Source organism: Xenopus laevis, chromosome 8S, assembly GCF_017654675.1.
Source record: "Xenopus laevis strain J_2021 chromosome 8S, Xenopus_laevis_v10.1, whole genome shotgun sequence".
Classification (NCBI taxonomy): Eukaryota; Metazoa; Chordata; class Amphibia; order Anura; family Pipidae; genus Xenopus; species Xenopus laevis.
In genome coordinates this window covers 26,478,280-26,500,344 of record NC_054386.1, presented here as the reverse complement: position 1 = coordinate 26,500,344, position 22,065 = coordinate 26,478,280, and the positions used below count along the sequence as shown (strand labels likewise).

At 44.7% G+C, this 22,065-nt stretch overlaps 1 protein-coding gene across 3 annotated transcripts in view; it reads right to left on the bottom strand.

Annotated features, from left to right (window-relative positions):
* Positions 1-3,513: 3,513 nt before the first annotated feature.
* The window catches only part of znf618.S (zinc finger protein 618 S homeolog), a 46,537-nt gene continuing 27,985 nt past the window's right edge, over positions 3,514-22,065 (bottom strand). The window contains exons 6-16 of one of the 3 annotated variants that reach the window (XM_018232479.2): positions 17,983-18,072; positions 15,657-15,734; positions 14,207-14,296; positions 11,471-11,560; positions 11,279-11,350; positions 10,722-10,766; positions 8,219-8,329; positions 7,589-7,672; positions 6,102-6,179; positions 5,826-5,924; positions 3,514-5,713 (exon numbers count right to left, since the gene is read on the bottom strand). In XM_018232479.2, coding sequence (XP_018087968.1) covers positions 4,206-5,713; positions 5,826-5,924; positions 6,102-6,179; positions 7,589-7,672; positions 8,219-8,329; positions 10,722-10,766; positions 11,279-11,350; positions 11,471-11,560; positions 14,207-14,296; positions 15,657-15,734; positions 17,983-18,072 — 2,345 coding nt within the window. In that variant the 3' untranslated portion in view covers positions 3,514-4,205. The remainder of the gene's footprint in view (positions 5,714-5,825; positions 5,925-6,101; positions 6,180-7,588; positions 7,673-8,218; positions 8,330-10,721; positions 10,767-11,278; positions 11,351-11,470; positions 11,561-14,206; positions 14,297-15,656; positions 15,735-17,982; positions 18,073-22,065) is intronic. The other 2 variants (XM_018232477.2, XM_018232478.2) reach the window with 2 other exon arrangements.

The window sequence follows — 22,065 nt, the reverse complement described above, 5'->3', positions numbered from 1 at the left end:
GTGCACAAATATAAGCCTGGGTTGTCCAGTTCACTGAGCAAGGTCCCTTTGTGCTTCAATAAATACTAACCATGGTACTACCTCATATGGAACTGAGGGCTCCTGGAGCAAATGCTCTAATTTAGGTTTCCTTCAACAGGGGCTGTGTACGTTGGTGCCGTATGAATAAAGAACAGCTGATCTTTTGGGGTGAATATGTAACACATCCTAGAGCAGGAAAAGAGGCATTTGCTCCATGACAGGTGTATCAGCTGCAGCCCCAGCCAAGGTTTTAGCCTCTTCCAACTGAAAAATCAATTCAAACCTCTTTCTAAACTTTTATTGAAAAACCATAAATACAACACCAACAAAGAAAATCATCAAGCAACTGGTGGGTCTAACAGTTACAAACATGTCTTCTGTCTTGGCATCAAATATCAGAAAATAATATTGTTGTGTTAAGTCTGAATAATAATAACTCTTCTCTATTTCCCATTCGCTCTACATCTCAAACTGTCACGCAGAATCGGCGGCACTGGAACAGTCTCATTGTAACAGCAACACACAAGTATAACAGCCACCGTTTGCCTGGATACATATAAAATTCTCAAACAGGACACACTGAACAGATAAAAAAAAAACCAAAGTATGAGACCAATACTGGCAACAACCTATAGGTCATAGAAGTTATTTTAGCCACGCCCTCCCCAAACAAGCTCCAAATTCGCATTTGACATTTGCTAAAATTCTTTGGCCCTTCAAGGGAAAAAAAAAAAATTCTTGCCCCCACTGATACTTCAATGGCAGTTAAATTGATTTAATTTCCCCAAATTTAACATTTCCTGAAAAAATTCTTTTAATTCAAAAAATATTTGATTGTGAATTCTGTTTCCTAAAGGGCTTCAGTGCTTTGCTGCGGAACAAAACGCTCAGAACTTTTATTTCGATGGCTCATTGCCAAGTACTAATCACCCAACGGGTTTGACTCCATATTATAACCGAGGATGCTGAGAAAGGGAGACCCATTCAATTGTTACATTTTCTTTAAATAAAAAAACACCTGTGAAATGTTCCGTACCAGCACCATCCAGAATTTTCCTTCCTGCAGTTGTGCCAACCGCACCGGAGCAGAAAGATGGCAGGGACGTGGGACTGTGTTTGTTGACTCTGAGCCTGCGTCCAGCCAAAAGAAGACAACACTCCAGCAATCTTGTATAAAAATATTGTGTTAAAAAAAAAAAAACAGTATAAATTAACTCACTACTGGTAATATCTTAAAACACAAAACTGGGAAAAAAAGTAATAAAAACCTTTAGAAAAAATCTGGCCTAGAAAAAAGATAGTGTGTGGATGGAGAGCACGGGCCGGGATCTCATAGTGCCCCCCGGAGTGATCCCATAGTATATTGCATTGAACTACATGTGATCAGGGAGCCCAGAAGATCCTCAGGGGAGGGAAGTCCCATCTGTACATGAGGTTAGTGGCAATTTCTACAGCAAAGGAATCCCGAATAAACCTGCTTTTTCTCAGCCTGTCCATGCACTTGAGTCCAGTTTCCAGAAAGCCCCACGGAAAAGAGCCACAAACTGGGGGTACATGGGAGGCTTCCTGGCTTTCTTCAGCCCATGTTCAATACAAACACGTCGGGTTTCACTCACCCACATTTTGGCGTGAATGGAGTAGTCGTCACTGTCGCTAAGCAAGATCTGAATTCTGGGGGGAGTTTACAGACGCATATTTGTGGGATTTGGTAATTTCTACGGAAAGCCAAAATGGGTTTTCTTTGGAAGTCTAGTTTATATATTAAAGCTCAGCACTTTGATTTCACTGACATTTGGATGCAAATTTATTTTTAAATTTAACAGTGGCCTTTGCCAGTTTGCCATGTGCCTGCGGGTGTGACGGGATGATTGTACCATGGATCACATTGAGCGCCAACCATTGACTGCTCAGCCCATACAGGGAGGATTCTGGAAGTGCTACTGCTTGTAAAGCCAACGCCTAGAGTCAAGTGCACTTAGCAACCATCAGATAAGAAGCGGCACAAAAAACTGCCTTTCTGAACCATCAGCTCAGGCCATGGAACACACTACTATAGATTGCCCTGTTCTCATCTGTGGCATTTCTACACATCAACGGCCTATTTGCCTCATAATTATTGTGTAGGTGAAAGCTCGATGGGGGGCAGCATCATATTTCTAGAACAAAAGTAAAAGTTGCAAAATTAAGTCTATTTTCCAACACAGTGATGGTTTGACACCAACACCATGGAAACCACACAGTTTAGGAAATATGCCCCTTATCATCCCTCCCACCTTTGGCTGTAAAACCAACAGATGCCGCACTGGGCCAATATCTCTAGGACTAAATGTCAGGGCCACCATTCCTCTAGCACCATCTTGTCAACCTGCTTTTATTCGGCTGCCATCCTTGCCATGCCATTTATGCCCCCCTCACTACCAAAAATTATGCCACGATTGTTAGGACATTGGAACAGGTCTGGGACATTATTAATAGAAAAATATTTGGAGGAGTTCCAAAAGAAAAAGAAATGCAGATGCGGGACTTAGGGCGAGATGTTGGCTGGCAGTGGTGTGGGCATCACGTGGTGTGACCTCTAACTGCTGCTCATAGTATTGTGGTCACTTTTTGTTGTATTTGGATGCTCAGCCCTTCAGCAAAGACCACAAATTGCTCATGACCAAAAAAATGAAATCCATGGCTCCTCCGTAAGGAAATGCCCAGTCCAATATTAAACTGAGCAAAGGGGAAGAAAATATTCTGTTGGATCCATTGTGGGCAAATGTTAAAGTAGTTTCACATCAATCTCCTATGTTGCCAGGATCGTAGCAAAAACGTAGCACAAGAGGTATACTAACGGGTGCCCCCCCATTACCACAGAACATGAAGGGGCATGTTTATTCTTATTAGTGATGTTGCCCATTGCTTTCGTTTTCTAACTGCTCAACTCTTACTACCAATTAGTTGCTATGGGCAATATTACCTGTGATGTTTCTTTTTCAAATTCAAACACGAGGACAGGCTGGCTGAACCCCTCGTTACCCCACTGCAAGCAACTCTAATAAACAAACCCTGTGCATCCAAACATCCAGCACTCTCTCCTGCTAGAACATGGCACATGTCAGAAAGCTGACAGAGAGTTGGGATACCTATGGATAAACCAACTAATATGTTTATGTGTGTATATATATATATATTTTAGGGATGCACAGAATACACTATTTTAGATTCTGACGCACCCCCGAATCCTTCAAAAAAGATTCAGCTAAATACCAAGCCGAATCCTAATTTGCATATACAAATTTGGGGTGGGAAGGAAAAACATTTTTTACTTCCTTGTTTTGTGACAAAATGTAACATGATCTCCCTCCCCACCCCAAATTTACATATGCAAATTAGGTTTCGGCTGGGCAGAAGGATTCCTGCTGAATAAGGCCGAATCCCAAACCGAATCCTGGATTTGGTGCATCCCTAATATACACACCCCTCCACTGGAGAAAAAAACCCCAAACATTCTCAGAAAATGTCCTGTATAAATTTCAACATGAACCTTGCAATGAGCTGTACAGAATGCCAAAAGCAGTCAGTTGTATCAGGGATACCTCTCAGCATCGCAGGGAAGGAATTTGTCTCCCCATTCAATCCCTGCTTACATTCCATTTAGAGGACAATGAGCCAGCATACAGTAGTTGAAAGAAACTTACAAAAAGTTCAATATATTCTTCCCTTTAGTAAATACTCTCTTTTCTGCCTTAAAAAAAGAAAAAAAAAGTCAAATAAAGCGAAACAGGGAATGGATTCTAAGGAAAGACCGTCCCCCAGGTATATAAAAGGCTCCTTTGCAGACACCTTAATAAGGCTCCCCCAATGCCCTGAAAGTGCACAATTGATTTGATGGAGCAGTGAGGAAGAGGAGGAGGAGGAGGAAGTCTTGCTGCGACCGTGGAAGTCACCTGCCTGTTACCCGGAACTCTATGGCTCCATCCGGGACTCTTGTCTCGCTCTGTGCTTGGATCACCCACAAACCCATTCTTCTCATCTATTTTCTGTTAACTTCCTTTCAGTAAAAATAAGAAAAAAAATGCACTTTAAAATTCCCTAAAGTTTTCATTCTGAGGTCCACAGTGTTTTCAGTTTGTACTGCATTTGTCATTTATTTGGAACAGTGTTTTTTTTGTAAGTGTTATACCCAAAATGTCTTTCTTTTAAAGCATATTGGACTTGAGGAACATGACTTTATTGGTCTCCTCTGTGCTTAGAAGTCTTCTCCTTTTGATTAACAAGGTTTGTTCACACATATTTACACACTCGCTCCTGGCTCCGACGGCCGGGACAGCCAGTAGCCAGAAGGCAAGTTTGGCAAGTTTGGAATGCTTTTGGGTTACAGAGGACCAATAGTGGAAGAGGTCCGGGGTCACTTGAAACAGAGGCTCCTGCAAATAGTCATACACTTCACCTTTGCCCAAGCAATCCTCTTCTAGACCTTTGGATGTTTCTGAGGTTTGTCTGGGTTTTTTAGGCGGAGTCTCAAACTCCTGTTCCTCAACGACATCACGGACTTCATTGATCAATTCACAGACTTTGCCGATGATTTCTTCATGCTGGTAAGGCGGGACAGGTCTCAGCTTTTGCTGAGGGTCCAAGATCATAGCGACTTTATGTGCCGATTCCACCTTAAAGTTCTCCTTCAAAGCCTCCAGAAAGAGGTGGCACAGCTTACTGATGATGCCCGCATCATTTGCTTTGGAGGTGAAGAGTTTCTCCAGCTTCACATAGGTGGGCAATACAAGCTGCAAGGTGGGCTTGCGTTCATTGCTAAGATCGATCACAGCTTGCTTGACGGGCGCCAAGATGGCTGCCAAGTTGCTCAGTAAATGCTTGTTGAGGTTCTGGATGATGTTCATTTTTTTAGCCCGGCTGTAGAATTCACAGATTTGCTCATAGCGTTCATGAACAAGCAGGAGGGAATCGGTGACAGAGTTCCAGCAAGGCGGCGGGCAGCTCTCCTCCAAGGAGCCAAATGTTTCTTTTGCAATGCCGGAGGAGCCGGCCAGTTCCTCGGTGACATTCAGAAGTTCAATCACCTCGTGCATACTGCGTGCCTGTAGCGTGCGCTTGTTTAACACACTTTGCACTACAGCGTTCAAGGAGCAGGCAGAACAGCGGAGGCAGGTGCCAGCCTTGGAGAAAGCCGAGGAGTTGACTTTGCAGTCCGTCACATACACCGTCCGAATCTCTGACATGACAAACTCAGAAAGGACATTCTGCACCCACTGGTGAATAAACTCCCCGCTGTCCCTGTTGTCAACGTCTTTTATACCCAACACATATCGTTTTATTTGCTTGCACTCCACCTGATAAGCTGTGAGAATGTAGCAGGAGTCGGAACCGACACTCTGAGAGTGGCATGTAACCCCAATCCCCAAGCAGGCATTGCTCCCCAGAGCACAAGTCACCTTCACTTTGACCTGGTTGTACATTCGAGGTAAATGCTTGAGAGCAAGGGTGTTCATGTTGCCCAGAATTTCATTTACGGAAAATGATCCATAACGAGCTCCAGTGTCTACGAGGGTCTGTGCCAGTTTCAGGAAGTCTTTGCTATTGACCACACTCAGTGCTCCCAGGTCGGCACACATGACCCTCAGCAGCCGTTCAGCAATATGTTGGCGTTCCTTCTCAGGCAGGGAGTTGTTTGTAGGGGCTGTCCCTGCAGCTATGGAGAAAACACAACTGTCAGATAAACCATGTATTTTCAGGTAAATGCACACACTTCTTAATACCCCGCTGAATTCCTTCGTGAGAACAAATAAAGAAAAGAGTCATACTGTTATTGGTGTTATTTCTTTGAGGTTGTGTTTTCCACTGCTCTTCCGCTGGAGGTGCCGCGCGGGACTGGTTGGTTGGAATATTATTTTCGTTATCGGCTGGATAAGGGAAGAAGAAAGGGAGGAGCTTAGTCAGTGAGTAAATGAGTCTGACACACATAGATACATGGAGATACACATGGGCAGCAGACGTTATTAGAGAAAGGAACCGGTCATGCACTTTATATCTCTAGCAGCAAAGAGATCGAGCCAGGGGAAGAACGAGGCACAACTCACCAGCATGGGACTGCATGTGCTCCATCAGGTTGTTGTAGAACTGGAACTGGATCCCACAAGCACCACATGTGTAGGGCTCTGTGACAAGAGCAATTGGTCATTTTCTTCTCAAAACGAAATTTTTTACATACAAAACAAATGCAGCTTTAAAATGTACAAAAACATTTGTTTCCCCTGATACAGTCACTACAAATGTATATGTAGTCAGAACTCATTTCCCTATGCTGGAGCTTTGATAGTGCTGATTAGGAAGAGGTTGAGATTATTACCTTTATACTGGTACTAGCCTATCAGCTCCAGCACTGTCCGACTGCTCCAATATTCTGGGGGAAGGTGGCTAGAAGTGGAAATAGATAGAGGGGTGCACAGGCTATAGGCCCGTTATACAGGTATCATTAGCAAATTCTCACATACAGGTGTCAGTGAGAGGGGTGTAGAAAATAAATATCATCACATCTGATCTACCTGTAGCCCTCAATAATGTCAGGGCTCCACAAGGTCCAAACTTCACCCATAGCACTACTCACCTAGTGTAGAATGAGCAGTATCATGGGATGAAGTTTGGACCGTTGGAGACCCAGTTTCCTCTCTCATTGCCAAGGTATCCAGTGCCATTATAACAGTGGGGGCGGGGGGGCAGGAGTGGACAAATACAAGTAAATAATTGAGAGAATCAGTGTCAGAACTACTGGCAAGCAGGGGTGCACCAGGACCTGCTGGCTTTTTGCGCGCCTGTGCAGCCGGCAAGAATATTGCTTCTGGAGGGGGATGGGGGGCCCGGCTGCACGGCCTGCACCTGTGCCACCTAGTTACGTTACTGCAGAGATTAGAATATAAAATAATAGTATATGCAAATACTGTATACAAAGGGGATAGGACGGAGAGACACATTGAGTTTGCATACACTTTCCTATAATAATAATATTGGCTGGCCCTGGGCACCCTGGCACACTACTGTCTCCTCAGTGGTACTCCAGACTGAAACACCCTTAAAAAAAATTACTGGTTTTGAAAAGATGAGCTACCCCTTTAAGGAGCGTTCCTGTACAGCAAATAAGGGGGTTCATAGAGAGGATTGGGGGCTGGATTGCAGCTGAATATAGTGCCCATGTTAGAAGGTGTAGGTGGCTAAACACCCAGTGTGTAGAAAAGGAACGTCAATATCATTATTAATCCTGTAATAGTTGAACACTTGGTACTGTGCCTTTAATGCACAACTGTCAACCCTGACACACAAGCCAACTGCCTAAAGGTGATATTCAGGATCCACCAGTAGGTTTAAATAAACACATTTTTGGGAGGGGAGAGATGGAGGGGAGCAATCGAGGCGGTGCTGGGAGGGTGCAGCAGTTTCAATAGAAACAGGCTGGTAGGGTTTCCAGCCCAACCAAGCTGCAGGTTTGCGAATGAGCCTGGGACACTGGCATGGGGTAAAATGATGGGAGGAAATGTATGTGCCACCATTAGAGCGGATGCCTTCTGCCTACCTTCTGTTTTGCCTCCCTTCTCTTCCCTCGCAGGCTTATTGTTGGTTTCCTCTTTCCGTTTTATTTTCTTCTTCCATCCCTTACCTCAGAAGATTCAGCAGAAATGGAGAGGTTAGTGTCTGGCCTCCGTATTTAAGCAGCAACATATATAACTAGAGCAGCAGCTGCAAGAAGCGCATCCAGGGGTATTCAAGAGCCCATCTATACTTTGCCTGGTTACTTTATTCCCCTGCCAAATGTTCATAACAAGGCCAGACAATTCACGACACGTGACCCCCATATTCAAGGCAAGTGAGAGGCAAGAGAACAACATTCTCTACCCCCTTATCCAATCAGGATGCCACATCTTGTCTGGAGCAGGTAGGGTTGCCACCAGGCCTGTATTTTACCGGCCTGGCCGGTAAAAATTATGGCTGATCGCAATGTCATTAATAGGGAAAATAGATAAATATATAGGAAGGCCGGTATTTTTTTTCAGAAAAGGTGGCAACCCTAGGGGCAGGGGGTCCTTTATGATTGTAGATCATAATGACAGCAATATTCAGCAATGGATGGTACAGGAAAACTGAAGGGAAAGCTAAAAGTGAAACCCTTGTGGTGGAGTGAGAATAAGCCGGGAGCAATACCTACCGATTTCCAGCTCAACCCCCCTCGGCTCCATTTCCTGTTTGGGCACTGAGCTCCGCCCACTGTTCATACAGGGGGAAGTCTTGGTTGGGGACAGATATGGTTTCCGGTTATCTGTGAAATTAAACATTATCAGTTAGTTGGAGCACTGGGGGGAGCAGGAGTCCCTCTATCGGACAACGAGAGGCCACAAAATAGACCAGTGACCATAGCAGGCCTGGCTGCTGTTAGAATGTTGCCTATAATCCTAGTTCTAATAGGACCCTAGGACATAGCCTGGTCAATCAGAGCAAGCAGAACTAATGAGGAGCATGGACTCTATTCTAGGAGCGGGACAGTGAGCACAAAAATGGCACCAGCCTACTTCTCTCTGTGTGGGGCCGTGTAAGGAAAAGCTGCAGTTAGTGTGTATTTTTAATACATCTTGTCACCATTGGATGGCCAGTATAGCACTGACAATCCAAGTCTTACCAGGGCTTGCCTTGCCTGTCTCTGCAAATACTCAGCACTGGCCCACCACGACTTGTTTCTCCCAGGAGACATATGAATAGCAACCGGCACATGTATAGTAACCGGCACATAAATAGTAACCAGCACATAAATAGTAACCGGCACATAGTAACCGGCACATAAATAGTAACCAGCACATAAATAGTAACTAGGATTGCCATCTGGCCGGTATTTTACCGGCCTGGCCGGTAAAAATGATGACTGGTCCCAATGTTATAAATTGGAAAAAAGATAAATATATAGGAAGGCCAGTATTTTTTTCTAGAAAAGGTGGCAACCTTAATAGTAACCGGCACATAAATAGTAACCAGCATGCAAATATTAACTAGCACGCAAATATTAACCAGCACGCAAATATTAACCAGCACATAAATATTAACCAGCACATACATTTTAACTGGCAAATGAATAGTAACTGCACATGAATAGTAACCAGCACATAAATTGTAACTGGCATATGGATAGTAACCAGCATGCAAATAGCAACTGGCACATGAATAGCAACCAGCACAGGTTGTGCAGCACGTTTGAGTCCTTAAGGGCTAGTCCACACGGGGAGATAGCCCTGCGTTTGCGGCGACAAAGCGCCGCGCCAGTCGCCGCGACCGGCGCAGGCGACAGTTTTGTATGGGCGCCTATGTAAAAACGCCTGTGCTAACCACACGAGGCGATGCGCTTTTCAACAGTCGCCTGAAAAAGCCTGGCGAGGCATTTTCAGGCGACTGTTGAAAAGCGCATCGCCTCGTGTGGTTAGCACAGGCGTTTTTACATAGGCGCCCATACAAAACTGTCGCCTGCACAGTTGCAAAAATAGAGTCTCTTGCCACACCCTGTGCAACGGAAGCCTTCATAAATATCTGCTGCCCGACTTGCATGGTTCCTTTAGGGCTATTCCACACGGGGAGATAGCCTTGCGTTTGCGGCGCTTTGTCGCCGCGACCGCAAACGCAAGGCTATCTCCCCGTGTGGAATAGCCCTAAAGGAACCATGCAAGTCGGGCAGCAGATATTTATGAAGGCTTCCGTTGCACAGGGTGTGGCAAGAGACTCTATTTTTGCAACTGTGCATGCATAATAGATACTTGAGTTACAGAGGGAGTCCTTCTGACTAAAGTGAAATGCAGAGAGTACTAGATGCACATTGGAGAGACAGTTGCAGCCTGCCAATACACAATAGCCAGCAGGAAAGCCTCACTTGCAGTCTCTTACTCCCCCCCCCCAGGGTCTGTCTGCCTAGTACAATATGACTATGAAGATTTTCATTCATCCAGGTCATGGTATATCTAGTATAGGTATATCTATACAGGTGTTACATGTGAGAGTTGCATGAATGGATGTGTGAAGTGTTCTCAAACCGCCGGGGTACAGATGTTAGAACAGCATTGTATGTATCAGACAAGTTGTGTCGAAGGCCCCCCACCTCTGTTCAGGGATGGTTTCTCCACCTTGACATGAATCGCCTCTTTCACGCCTTGTTCAAACCAGCGCTCTTCTTTATCCAAGATTTGGACCTTGCTATCTTCAAAGGAGTGTCCCTTATCTTTTAGGTATAGAAAGGCAGCTGAGTTTTGCCCTATAGAGTTCACACATCCATTCATGCAACTCTCACAAGTAATACCTCTTTCTAGGAGTTGCATGACACATTGGATAATCCTATCACAGTAACTACACAGAATCAACACCTCTGTGAATTTCTTCAGATGTCACCTCTTTGAAGAGTTACAATGGGCCATTGTGATTGGATTAGTGGAAGAGTTTATATGCCGAGAACTTCCCACACCAGTCAGTTGAACTGAAGAAGCTGCTCGGATGAGTAGTGAAACGTCTTCATTGTTTACTTTGCAAATCCAGTTGTTTTTAGATTTATCTATACTAGATCTGCCTAGTAAAGTAACTCTCCCAACAATGCAGAATCCATTTGACAGGCAAGGAAGGCCCATGGTGCTTGTGAGCTAAATCCCATTTTATTTGCACATATAAGTCAATGAGAAATGTACCTTGCACCAATGGGAAGGGGCCGACAATCACTGGGTTGGAGGATTCTAGAGAAAAGAAAAAAGGAATGAATAGAAAGTTTATTTTATATATATAAAATACTTTTTTTCATAAATCCTGTGTGTGCGAGTTTCCATCAAACCTTACTGATTTGCACCCAGGCACCTTATAACTTTACACGTGTTGTGCCGGCATCCCACAATCTATATATATATATATATATTTCTGTAACATATATACCGGTTATAAAAACACCACATCACAAAGGGAGAGCTGGTCCAGGAATTATTTATTCCAATACAAAATTACATGATGAACATTTAACTGCACACCCAACATTTGTCGGTGTTTATGTGTGGGTTGGAGTGGGTACAGTGTGTAGGAATGGTGTGTGTGTGTAGAAGTAGGAGTGGGAGTGGGCACAGTGTATAGGAATGGTGCAAGTGCATGGCATAGAGCACTGATAATAAAACGTGGGTGGCACTAACATTCATTATGTGGGATAAAGCTGTTGGTACATGGTACTGTGCATAGGGTGAGGGCTAGAAGGGAAACCTACCTTTCTGCCAACTGGTCACATTCCCTCCAGCCACCATGTCGGCCATGCCAGGGTGTGTCCTGTTGGAACCTGCTGAGATACACACATTGCTGGTTCTGTAACACTGGAACATGAGGGGCTCCACATCATGGCTTCTAAGCCACTCATCGTGCAGCGGTTATATATTCTAGTCACACGTTGGAGCTGCCTTACCACTCGAGTGCTGCGAGGTGCTGTTTGTTTCATCATAGTTATTGGCCGTCTTTGATTCCCTGGATTCCACATCAGGGCTGAATGCTCGCTCTAAATAACCACAAACACAGGCAGTGATCACACAAGCTCCAGACACATCACTTATATTACTTGTTGGTTACTCACATTCATTCCTGACTCAACTGTACCCCAATACTGACTGACTGTGCACAGCCTATAAACATATCATCAGTAACAAATCATATGCCCACTCCTCTAACTACACCTCAAAAACTTCTCCCTAAAGTGCCTCCCTAACATGAGCCTCTAAGTACAGGGGCCACCCTTGAAACCCCCGCCTTATGTGATCTTCCTAACGTGAGCTCACATAGTGTGTGATTAAATTCCTTGGGAGAGCCAGACTGGGGGTGCATTTATTGCCAGTAAATCCTATTTACATGCATGAAAAGAGACAAAACCCTGGAAGCAACTGTTTTTTCTGACAATTCGAGAGGTTTCATGTCTGATAAAATACAGCACTGCTGCTGCTTGCCAACACATAGGGCCCATTCTCACCAGGGCTATGCCAATATGATACAGTTGTGTTCAGAATAAAAGTGTGAATAAAGCTGAAAATCTTTGAAATAGGTTTTATTTCCATCCAGGCAAATGCACTGGGAACACTGCACATTCTATTCCATCAAAACATGAAAAATTTATGAAATGTGTGTTATTCCTTTAGAGAAATTGCAGAAAAGGGAATATTAGGCAGCATTCTCTTGATTCTTCTTCCCCAACTCATTGTATCAAGTGAAAGATGTTTCAAGCTGTTGCTTTGAATGAGAGAACTAATATTGAGTTGTATAAACAGTGTTTCTGTGCTGTACATCTGTGTTGTATGGACTCCACCAACTTCCAACAACCTGTTCCACTATTCCTCTGCATTTCTTGCTTTTGCCTCACAACCCATGTCCCCCTCCCCCCCACTAGGGTTGCCACCAGGCCGGTATTTTACCAGCCTGGCCAGTAAAAATGAAGGTTGATCCCAATGTTATTAATAGGGAAAAAAGATAAATATATAGGAAGGTAGGTATTTTTTTCCAGAAAAGGTGGTAACCCTACCCCCCCACACACACAAGTTTTCTCTTGGATTGGGCCATAACGTCAATCTTGTTGGTGTGGAACCAAGATGTTGCTCATTTACTGCTGTGTTTGGGCTCATTGTCTTGATGAATCCCCCATTTTCAAGGGCATTGCCTCTTCAGCATAAGGCAAGTATGCGGATTGAAACTGATCCATGATCCCTGGTATGGGATAAATAGGCCTATATCATGATGCTTGTGCCACCGGCTTCACTCTGTACTGTGGCTTGTATTCAGTGTTTGGGGGTGTCCAGTGGCGTAACTAGTTGTTACTGGGCCCCATAGCAAATTCAATTTAGGGCCCCAAAATATTTATAAGTTGGCCTATTTTACCAAGATATATTAAAATTGCTAATTAATTAGGGTCTCACTGGGCCCCCTACACTCCTGGTCCCCCCTGCAACCGCAGGGTCTGCTTCCTCTATAGTTACTGTCCACGGCCCCTACACTCAAAAAGAACAGTCTTGCTTCCATCAGTCCAAAAAATGCTGTGCCATTTCTCTTTAGGCCAGTCAATATGTTCTTTGGCAAATTGTAAGCTCTTCAGCCCATGTCTTTTTTTGTACAATGGGACTTTGCGGGGGCTTCTTGCCCATAGATTGGCTTTACATAGGTGTACATAGGTGTCTTCTAATTGTAACAGTATTACAGGTAACTTTACTCCTTCTTTCACCTTCATGGAGCTGATCATTGGCTTAGTCTGTGCCATTTTGGCTATTCTACGCTCCATTCCAATGGACTTTTTCCAATTTCTTCCACGGCTTTCAGGTTAACCCTAACCCTAATACACTAATTAAACTCCACGCTTCTATTATTTGGAACAATGAATGATTCAATGACACAGATTCAGCAGCATGACATGGTTTTCTGTTGGTTTTCTGTTACTCTACTACACTTACTAGTAAATGATTTGCCATGTCATGCCTTTTGGGCTAGGTTGAAAATACTACACCTGACAAATACCAACGTGTTTTAATAAGGTTGCTCTATGCAAGGAAGGCAATTATCTTCGTTTGGAAGCTGCCTAGAGCCTACTCCCTAAAAAGTTGGAAATCATTAGTAAATTAAGCTCTTCCCCTATACAAACTAACCTATTTGAGTAGAGGATGCCCAGACAGGTTTGGGAACTACAACCTATATAGAACGTGATTCCTGTGGTATGCTTCCCTCTCTCTACTACCCCTTCCCTGTTACCCCGTTAAATAAAAAGGTTAAAAAACGCTTGACTTATCCCTTGCTGACTTAACTCAGGCCGACAATTCTCATGTGATAATTATGTATGGATATGACAGAGGTTCTACAGCAGTAACCCCAATAAAACCCTTTCCAGAAGTGCCGTCTGCTTGTTTCGAGTTCATTGGATATGACAGGCCGCTATATATTTGAACTGTTTGTTGTTGTTTATTATGTATGTAACAAGCTGAAAATAAAATCTTTTTAAAAAAAATTATTTGCCATGTAGAAATAGAATTTTGACCAAACACAATGATTGATCAGGTTTGTTCATGTTGCGCTTCTATTATTCTGAACAGAACGGTATATAATGACGGTCGTCACACTGAGGGGGTATTGCAGGCTGACACAGGAATTAGCAAGGATTAATGATGCTACTCACTGATGGGTGCATGGAGTGCCACGTGTTCCTGGTAGGGAGTGTAGTACTTGTACTGCTTGCCGCAATACTCACACATATAGTTGCCCGTCTCTGTAGGAGGAAGAGGAGAGGAGATGAGCACCCAAGAGTAAGTTGAGTATCAGATAAGGGTTGGAGTCACCCATCTCCCAAAAGCTTGAGCACTGGGCTCTGGTGCACAGAAATATTTCATCACACGGGCCCCAGCTCCCTACTGTGCCTACCAGCCAGAGAAAGCAATGGAGAAACTGCAATCCCCCCAGCTGCAGTGGGAGTCACTCCCAGCCTAAGTGTTCTCAGAGGATGATGAGAGCCATAGTTTTACAGAAGCAAAGTCACCACCTGCAAACCCCACAGATCTCTCCCCAGTGCTGGTCTACTCATAACAATGAATCAATTTTAATGGCAAATTTCTAAGGACATACTGAAAATCTGACGTATGAAAAGCAAACTGTGAAACTGGTCCTAGCACCCACTTATTTTCTTTAGCACAAACTATGCCACTGGGAGGCACAAATGGACTGGACTAATGGACTGAAGGGAAACAATATTGCACCTCCCATATGTATAAATACAAATATGCAGAGAAGGAATGTTGCATTTGTATAGAGATAAAGGGAGCTTGGAGCTTTTAAGTGCACTCTGTATAAAAGCAATCCCCTGAGAACTGCAGACAACTGACCCTATGCATCATGATGACAGCATGGGGGGGGGGGTAATTTTGCTGGTGTGCTGGGGTTCTGTTTAGCATGGAACATGCTGTGCAATTCAGCAATAGGACAGGTGGTTCCTAGTGACTGACAAGAACGAGTGTAGGCCAGAACCAGGGCTCCCTATCCCGTGGGCTGAGACTGATACATGGCAAGGATACTGGATACAGGATAGACCCTCTATCCTATTCCTGTATCTGGGCTGCAGGAGAATGGGAAAAACCCTCCCTATTGCTGGGAGCACAGAAATGTACAGTGGGGGGGGGGGTACACTCTACGTCAGGGTATAAATTTGTAGTAGTATTGGACTTCTATGTACAGACAGGTCATTGTCACACACAAACCCAGATTCTTCCCCAATCAAATCCCCTAAAAGCAATTCCTGCACTCCCAGAATGAGCCAATCAGAAAGCAGCCGGTGAGTGTTGTAGACAAAGGTATTTATGACTGAGACAAATATGGTTTATGTGCAATTATGTACAAGGAGTAATGTCCTTGGTGTGTGTCACCTGCACCCAGAAAGCTGCCATATTCCCCATCATTACTCTGCGGCCAATGAATTTCTCCAGGGATGGCACATTCCACGGGCCAGGCAAGAGAGGCTTTGCATGACCCAGGGGATGTATGTTTGGGGGAGCAAAGGACAGTGGGAAAGGGGGAACATGCAGCTGAGATAAAGACAAGAGACTCTGTAGGGCCAGAAGTCCCTGTGTCAATCATACTTGGACCCAGTTTGAGAAATGGCTCAGAGTCCTCTTCTTTAATGTCCCCTGACGTTACCATCATATGGATATAGGTGTCTGAGAAAGACAGAATAATAAAAAAAGAACAAAATAAAAATTGCAGATTCTCATACCAACCCTCCCCAAACCCCAATAAAAAAGTGATGAAACTTCCTGCACTATCTACAAGTCTTTCCTGAACCCCACACAAACTGCATGTACAGAGGTCTGTGCTGTGTGTGGGGTGGTTCCCAAGTGTGGCACCCCCAGTTCGGGCCACAGGTTGAAGATTGAATATGAAGGAGATCCTGCCCATATGACAGGTTATTGGTATTACACTGACACTGATCCTATACAACCACTGAATACACGTGCCACACTGTCCCCTATTCCCACCTGCAAGATCTGTCTACACACACACCACAGGATAACTTAGCCAGGGCAATGCCAGTGCACCCATTACTTCCATGAAGTCTAATGCTCCCACAACAAGCAGTAGTGCTCTCCCTATCAGGCAATGAATATCAGTAGGCCATGGTTACGCTCTAACACCTACATTAGGAACTAGGATCACTAAAGAGGTCATGGATATATGGATGAAGCTCCGGGCATGAGCCGATGAGACTGCACAAGAACCCCAGTGATACTGTCTCAGTGCCAAGCTGATCAGGGATCCAAGTGATAACTGCACAGTTCTCTGTGGATACAAAGATCTTGGGGGTGACACCAGCCTAAATCCATTTACTCCATGTCCTGGGAAGGCCACACTGAACACACCATGTGCATGAGTAAGTCACAAAAACACATTCTTCCTACCTGGCCAGGTGCCAGACACCCCTTCCTTAACAGATACAAACACAGCAGCCACAGATGAACTATTTCCCTTCATAGGGCCAAGTAAAGCAAACCGATCCTGGGCACTAAAGGTTACTATTTGTCATTTCTTACTTTATCATACAAAATGTCTAAAATCTTAATGTGTTGAACAGAAATACATGTATACTTGTAACTGGCTCACTAGGATTGTTTTCTATCCTCCATACACTGACACCACCTAGTGCTCACATTTAGAAGGACACACACCTAGTGCTGCAGTGACATTATAGCAGCATGTTAAAGGGCAACCAGGTGTGCGGGTTCACGCAGGTGTGTGGAGGTGTGCGGGTGCAGCCAGGTGTGTGGGTACACGCAGGTGTGTGGAGGTGTGCGGGTACACGCAGGTGTGTGGGTGCAGCCAGGTGTGTGGGTATAAGCAGGTGTGCGTGAGGAAAGCAGTGCAGACACAAATGCAATAGGTTCTAAACACTCCAGTGTTGCAGGGCAACCTAAAAAGAACAAAGCCAATAATCTAGTGGAGCCTGTTAGTCCCCGTTACCCGTTATATACAAGAGTGCCCTTTATATATATGTGTGTGAGGCAGAAAGCTGTACACACAGCCACATATATAATTATTTAGTATCTGAAAATGGAATATATTTTATCATACAGTGATATCCAATAATGCCAATGCATGTGAAGATGTAACAGCATCTAATTTATACTCTAGAAGCAGTGCCAGGAGGGAACAGGAGATCCGGGCCCCCTACAAAGCAGTGCTTTCTTTTACACCCCCCTCTATGCTGTACCTGTCTGGAGAGTAGGTGCCTCCTGCTGTAGAGGCCATTTAGCACCACTTGTTCTTCACTAAAATCAATTGGAGGGTGGCTAGAGGATGGCAGAGGGGCATCACGGGCTAAGCAATGGTTCATAAATGGCAGCTATGAATGATTTACAGCCATAGAAAGCAAGGGTCACAATCAGTGGACTGAAATATACTTACAATGAGTTGCTATCCAATTGTGTTAATTGGGCTGCTCCTCTAAACATGCCCCACTCAGTACAAAATCCTATAGAAACCAAACAACAGCGGTAAGATGCCCCCTCGCACACACATAGATCATCCAATCTGCAGCAATCAGCTCATACAGGCCTCAGCCCTACTCACAATACAACAGTGTGATGCCCATATACACACCTATGCAGTGTGATGCCCATATACACACCTATGAAACAGCACCAGGCTTGGACCCTACCAGCACAGGGGCAAGCTCTGCCAGGCTTGCCAATAAAATCACCATCAAAAAAATTTGGGGCTCCCTCCATATGACACAACATGGAACTAGGAAGCAGCATAAACAACATCAATGTTGGGAATGAAGCTCCACTGAGCAGATGTCCCCTCCCTAGCAACATATACATATCATCACTGACACGGGACCCCCTGCACATAAACTGAGGCCCTATGTGCCCAGTCCTATGGCGAGAGAAAGGAGAGCAAGATACTTACCATCCACTGCATGCAAGTCCCTGTGCTCTTGGAAGCAGCTGTAATATTTGTACTTTTTGCCACAGATGTCACACGTGTAGCGAAAATTGTCTGCAAGAATGAAAATATGTATATGCTAGCACATTGAGATGAATGAGCGGCCTTCACATACAGCACACTGAGGAGAAGCACGAGCCTTGGCTAATTGGGCTCATCCATGGAGCCGGCATCAAGGGGAGCCCTCCGTGACACAGAGATGGCAGATGAGCGGCTCTATGAAGTCAGCTAGATAGCAATGCAACAACTAGCAAGTGCCAATGCTGGGAACTTACACATACTGGCATATCCAATTGCCACTTGCCTTACCCACAGAGACTATTACAGACTGCCACACTGGGGCACTTAAACTTTGCGCCTTCTAGCCTCTGCCTCATGCAGACAGTTTCTATTGGCTCAGCTGGTACTACAGCACAGAAGTGGGTTTGGGGAGTGAACTGTTGAGTGATTTCAGGCCTTCCATTAATACCCCCCATATACCAATTGTGCTCAGAACAAATATGCCATCTTGAATCTGGGGCGTATCTAATACAAAAAGGACATGGTGGCATCTCACAGTGCAGCCAACACTGTGCCAACAGCGACAGTTTGCTTGCCTATATGATCCATGCAAATCCTCACTCTTACTGCACCCATATAAACATGATCACAGTACCTCTTAATTCCACTTCTGCAATCAAATGGTACTGCCAACCCAGGGCACTAACAGACACAGTCATATATACACAAACAGGGGAATATACAGCAGGACAAAAGCACTGATAATGGCTGAAAGGTGAAAAGGTGAGTTGGCATGGGAGAGGGTATGGGCTGGGCATGTCTTTGGAACAGCAAGGCAATGTAAATGAGACCTCCTTATATCACCCATAATGTTCTGGAGTTACAACCCACAGGAAGCCAGGAAAGAGATATATATATATATATATCTAATTAATTGGTGCCGACCCGAGTATAAGCCGAGGTAACTAATTTTACCTAGGAAAACTGGGAAACTGTATTAACTCGAGTATAAGCCTATACTATATACTTGCGATATAAGTGAAACAAAGTTATGAAAGATCGGTGCACTCACGATGAAAAAGTTAATTGCCGGTACCTAAATAAAAGAAAACATAATATAATGTAGCTTGCTTCTTTCCAGGGGTTAATGAAACATCGGATCTACTCACAAAATATTGCCAGAGCTCAATGCGCTATAAGGAACACCAAAATCGAGGTGGGGGGATTTCTCTTTCGCTTAACGGGAGCAGCACGGAGGTGAGAGGATCCGGTCACGTGTCTGTGAAACCCTGACGAAACACGCTGAAGTGGAGACGCCCTGTCCCTGGGCCTGTCGACACAGAGAAGCGGCACTTCCAGGAGGACAATTCACGAGCTTCAACAATATTACACTATTAGAGCTTCTTTTCCAGACATTCCAGACATTTAAGAAACCAGGTTCTCCCCTGAACCATTACGATACCAACTGCTGTGATAAGCCGACATTCAAGAATCTATTTTGTGAGTAGATCCGATGTTTCATTAACCCCTGGAAAGAAGCACGCTACACTATATTTTGTTATCTTTTATTTAGGTACCAGCAATCGTGAGCGCACGATCTTTGATGTTTCACACTTTGGACATGCTGACTTGAGTATAAGCCGAGGTACACTTTTTCAGCACATTTTGGGTGCTGAAAAACTTATACTCGAGTATATACTCATAGTCCATAGGGAGTTTCCTCTATCGCCATGTTTCAACTGGCAAAGCAGCACCATAACACCCTCCCTAGTGGGCCGTCAGCCCTAAGAGTGTTACTCTGGGCCATTTGGTTTAATTTGCTGGAATAGGTTCAATGTGATAAACTGCTGCCTCCTATCAATTCTCTTGTTCAAGTAACGAGAGTGAAGAGTCATGTTCCTTATGCCCCATAACAAAACTTTTATGTTACACCCACCCAAAAACAAGTAGATGTAAAGACATGAACTGAAGCACTGGCCCTGTATCCAAAGAGCATAATGATCCAGCATAATGATCCTCCTCTTGCTGAGATATCCTAACAGGATCCTACCCACCAATGGAATGAGACGGGGCCACATGCAGAGCCTTAGTTTGAGCACTGGTTTTATTAGGAGGGGACCAGCACTTTTTGGAAATGGATACATCATTGGGACTTGGGTCGTATTAACATTAACCATTCGTCAGATTTTTTTTGTATCCTAAGAAATTTGCCATTTGGAAGAGCAATGCCATTTAGCTGGAATCTTCCCAGCTCCACAGTGAGAGGAGACACTTACCTTATTTATTGCACTGCTCACATCCACGCACAGTGGAATATTCATTGTCTTGCCCCTGACAAAATGCACCAATGATAAGCAGCTAGACTACACAGGGTCCAGGTAACAGGTAGAAGAACCCAGATATGTTCTTCTAACAGTCAAACCCTTAGTTTCATTGGCAACTTTTATAGAACACACATTTATTGGTCCCCCTATATTTAGTGGCTATTCCTACACTGGGTTAAATGGGGAGCTCAGGATTAGATAAAGGGCAAATTGTTGAAGATCTGCAACTTGGTATCAGATGAATATCAGACTGGCACCTCTGATCCTCTCTACCAAGAGACCCAAATGATGATGGCTACTTGTTTGATATATTAAGCCTATCTTGCCATTTACTACCAGCAGGTAACTTGTGGGCAGGCCCGGACTGGCAAACTGTGGGTTCTGGCAAATGCCAGAGGGGCTGCTATAAGGTGCCATAGAAACTCAGTATTTAGTGGGCTGGTGGGGGCTGTTTGGGCCTCTATGTGGGTTGTTTGGGCCTCTGTGTACCTGAAATGCCAGGGCCTATTTTAATTCTCAGTCCGGACCTGCTTGTGGGATTACTGCCCGGTGCAACACACCCTTTATTAGGACGGAAATGCATAGAAATAATGTGGGAAAGAGCAGTCTGTTGTATCAAATAACCCCCCCCCCCCCCCGACACTGTATTATTATACTGCATTCAGGAGCAACTATTTGTGTATAGAGGGGCCAGAAATCCTCCTGATCCATGAATGTGTCCACGCTCTGGACTGATAGTCTTTGTTGCACATAATACAATTGGTAAAGCTCAGCAGTGCTTGTGGGACTCCAAAGAGAAAATGGGAGAATGCTCCCCACTGAGTCATCATATTCAGGGTAAGGTCACGCCTGGAGATTTGGGGAGATTTAGTCGCCCATTGACAAATCACCTCTACTTTGGGGCGACTAATCTCCCCAAGAGCGTCCCCCTGTCTTCTGCCTGCTAGAATGAGAAAACGCCTGCGGCATGGCACTCGCGGCGCTTCTTTTTCTGAAGTCGCACGAAGTTGCCTCACGAGGAAACTTCAGGCGACTTCGGAAAACGAAGCGCCGCGAGTGCCGTGCCGCTGGCGATTTCTCATTCTAGCAGGCGGAAGACAGGGAAAAGCCGTTCTGAGAGATTAGTCGCTCCAAAGAAGAGGCGATTAATCGCCGGATGACAATCTCCAGGTGTGACCTTACCCTAAGGGACACATTCATTATTCAGGCTAGTACCGCAGATAACTTTCTAACAAGGGCTGTGTGGCCCCAAATGTTAGTACCAAATGTTGGCTGAGGAGATAAGAAAGTGTCAATGTATATAAACATACAGTCAGGGGAAGTAAGAGGAGCAGCAAGTTCATTTATGACTTAAAAGTGTGAGAAGCAAAAGCTGCACCCCAAGGGTAGTACTACTCTGCCCCCCCCCCCGAGACACGCTGTACAAGGGAGAAATAGAACAAGAAGAGAAAGACATTTTGGATCTACACAAATCAGGGAGTAGAACTCAGAGACAAACTAAGTGTAAGCGGGAGGTGGAGAAGCCCAACTGGCCTCATCATGGCATTCTACTGACCTAGGCAACACAAGGAGCCCAGTACACAGGGTGCTGATTGGTTAGGGGAAAGCCACTGTGGCCCATTGAGCTTTCCCTTGTATTTCTGCCTTATATTTAGATTCACTAACAAAGGTGCAACAGGCGCTGTTCTGCATTAGCAGCATGACTGTACAGGGGGGGGGGCAA